Source organism: Terrapene carolina, unplaced genomic scaffold (assembly GCF_002925995.2).
Source record: "Terrapene carolina triunguis isolate 2854851 unplaced genomic scaffold, T_m_triunguis-2.0 Scaffold287, whole genome shotgun sequence".
In the NCBI taxonomy this organism is placed as follows: domain Eukaryota; kingdom Metazoa; phylum Chordata; order Testudines; family Emydidae; genus Terrapene; species Terrapene triunguis.
In genome coordinates, this window is record NW_020664638.1 from 189430 (window position 1) to 192701 (window position 3272).

At 48.5% G+C, this 3272-nt stretch overlaps 1 protein-coding gene across 1 annotated transcript in view; it reads right to left on the minus strand.

The window, feature by feature from the left end:
* Positions 1–322: 322 nt before the first annotated feature.
* LOC112114919 (early activation antigen CD69-like) overlaps positions 323–3272 on the minus strand; it is a 20618-nt gene continuing 17668 nt past the window's right edge. The window contains exons 4-5 of the mRNA XM_024211834.2: positions 2149–2252; positions 323–1529 (exon numbers count right to left, since the gene is read on the minus strand). Coding sequence (XP_024067602.2) covers positions 1421–1529; positions 2149–2252 — 213 coding nt within the window. The 3' untranslated portion in view covers positions 323–1420. The remainder of the gene's footprint in view (positions 1530–2148; positions 2253–3272) is intronic.

The window sequence follows — 3272 nt, forward strand, 5'->3', positions numbered from 1 at the left end:
AGCAGCTGCAGAACATTTTGGTGTGTGTGTGTGTGTGTGTGTGTGTGTGAGTGTATGTGTATAAGCATTAAGGTATTTGCTAATAGTTACAGATTAATAATAAATGTGGCATCTTTGTCTTGACCCCTAAAACGATCCTGTGTAAGTTTGTGGGACAACAGGGGCAGCCATGCCCTGTGACAGCCTGTTTCTTAAAGCCCCAGCTCCTGGACTCATGTGATCATAGGATGAACTCAGCTTGAATTAAAATAAAAGCAAGTCTCTAGTCCAGTGGAGGGCAACCTGTGGCCCACAGGCCACACGTGGCCCAGCAGGATAATCCGCTGGCGGGCCATGAGACATTTTGTTCACATTGACCATCCGCAGGCACCGCAGGACTGTTTTGACTCCTGATTTGTGAACACTTGGGCTTGGCGATAGTGGCTAACAGACTCTTGTGAATGCAATCCTGCTTTGTTCTTGATTATTGTGTTCATCTAAAGGTCCATATGATCACTCTTTTTTTTGGTAGTAGTACTATAGTAATGCCTCGGTCATGGACTAGGACCCCACTGTGCTAGGGGCTGTACAAACACAGCACACAAAGATGGTCCATACCCCAAAGAGCATATAAACAGAGGGTGAAGTTCTGGCCCCCTTGACATTAACAGCGAAAGTCCCATTGACCTCAGTGGGGCTAGGATTTAAATCTGAACCCTACATTCATGACAACACACTGCTCACGCTTTTGATCCAATTTCTTTTATGGGCTCATAGCCTGGAATTGCTGGGGCTCAGAGGTCACAGAAACGAGCAAGGTGTAAATACTTAGGGCAGTGGGGTAATACGCATCTGCTCAGCCATTACTGCCTTAATAAATAACCAAGATAAAAAACATTTCAAGGAGCATATATAGGTGCGCACAAACCCCCTTCCCAGGAGGGTCAGTAAAGGGCTGGACAAGGTGATGGGGGGACGGTGCGAGAGTCATAGAGGGCAGGATAGGGAGGGGACAGGGGCTGTGTGGGTCAGAGGGGCAGCATGGGAAGAGGACGGGGGGGCCTCATGGCGGTCACGGAAGGCAGGACGGGAAAGGGACGGAAGAACAACATGGGTGTCCACAAAGTGCAGCATCTGTGCCCCGCAGAACTTTTATCCCTGGAGATGCTGTACGAAATCGAGAACCCAGCTTAACTCTCAGATCCCAGAAGCGAGCTTGTGGTGCTGGCAGCTAAAGGGGGTGCGGGTGGGGGTGGGGAGGAACCCCAGCAGCATCTGTTTACTTGTAAAATGAGCCCATCTGATCTGGAGACACCAAGAGATGATAAATCAGTACTCCTAAGGTGCAGTTTTTTGCTCTCGGTTTTCAGAGTCGAACTGTGATTTAAGTCCTTCATTTCTGGCATTCCCCTGCATGTCCGTGTTACTTTCCCTTCATCTATTACGCATACGGTTTGTTGCAAATCCAGCTTCTCACGGTGTAGCACCTTGAAGAGCTGACTGCAGTCTCCGTCAGAAATGCGCAGTTTGCATCTCCTCTGACTTCAAACCTGGAAAGAACAGCAAGATGTGGCTTGTAAGCACCCGTCATGGCCCTGCCTCAGTTTCCCTCCGAGGTTCCTGGAAATCAGCCACTCAGCACAAAAGTCTTTAAAACCGTATCACCCTCTTCTTGGGGTCTAATGTACTGAACATAGTCCGGCTCCCAAAGTCAGCCTCCTTTCACCCACCTCTCTAGGTTCAGGGTTTCCACAGTGCTGCTACCTGGGACTGTGTGGTTCAAGTCAGCCTCTCCAGCCTGCACACACACTTCCTTTTAGACCAGGGTTTCACGGCCCTCTTTCCAGGGACCAGATGCTGGCTGAGTGCTTTTTTCCAGCAGCTCAGCCTCTGATTCACCAAAAGCCTCGCCCTTATCGTCTGATTGGGTCACATGATCTCCATTTTCCCCACCCACGAGAGTTGACTGCGTCACAGGTGGGGTTGAGACCCATGTCCCCTTAAAGGGCCAGCCACCCAGCGATTTGGCCAAAGCATTATTCTACGACGCAGGCCCCGATCACACACACAGCCTGTGGCAAAGCCAGGCATGGAAACCAGACCTCCTGGGTTCCAGCTTTAAACACAGCCCAGCCTGACTCAGCGTTCCAGATGAACAAAGAAACTCACAGGTTGTTGAATTTGGTGCCATTTGCCCATTTCCAGTGATGATCAGAGCCCCTCTGGAGACCAATCCACGGATCTGTGGTGCCTTTATATCGCAGTATGAAATCCTTACGGTGATAAAGAAGCAAAGAGGAAGCTCGTTATGTACAACGGCCTTCAGTGACTGCACACAGCATCATTCCACCCCACTCTTGTAGAAGAAGACTATAGTTCCATCACTCTATCTAGGCCCATTCCTGAGCATAACGTGGTTTGGTTTTGTAGGAAATGTCACAATGTCGCAAAGATCTGGCCTTCCTTCAGTCGCTCATTTTATTCCAAAGCGGTGTTGCAGGCTCTTCAGCCATGTCACCAGATGGACAAAAGTAACCCAGCGCGCCGTGCTCTCAAACTCTCCAGCAACATGCAAAGGGGACTGTTTCCTGACCCTAGCTGGTGCCACATCCGGGGCCACCCCAGAGATCTGTGGGTTCGCAGGACTGAACAAGATCTGGGAACTTCACCACACAACACCTGGTGCGACACCAGCCACCACGGGCACTCAGACTGGCGCAACGGTCCTTAGTAGACTATGTATGTTTGATGATGATCACTATGATGACTGTATGTCTACATTTTAGAGCAGGGGAAAATGGAAGTTCCATCTGGTGGGAAATTCTGAATTTTGGTTTTGTCCCAAATCAGGACAAAAAGTTAAAAGTTCGAAATTCTTCATGGAATGAAATATTTCATTTTGGGAAAATCAGACTGTTTCATTTCAGCCTTATCAAACTGATTCATTCTGATAATTTTTCATCAAAAACTGTCTAAATTGACAAATTCTATAAAAATATTTTGATTCCCCAGCATTTCCCAATTGTTCTGTTTGACAATTTTTGACCTGCGCTAGTATATTTTTATAATGCACCATAGACACGCCTTAGTGCTTTGCAAAATCAATTAGTCATTAGCGTTCATCCCAAGGAGCTATTTGGATTATAAAATCTTTGCAGCACAGATTGTCTCTCACTGTCTGTGTGTCTGTGCAGTGCCCGGCACAATGGGGCCCTGATCTCAGCTGGGGCAGGGACTGTCTCTCGATGTGTGTCTGTGCAGCGCCCGGCACAACGGGGCCCTGATCTCAGCTG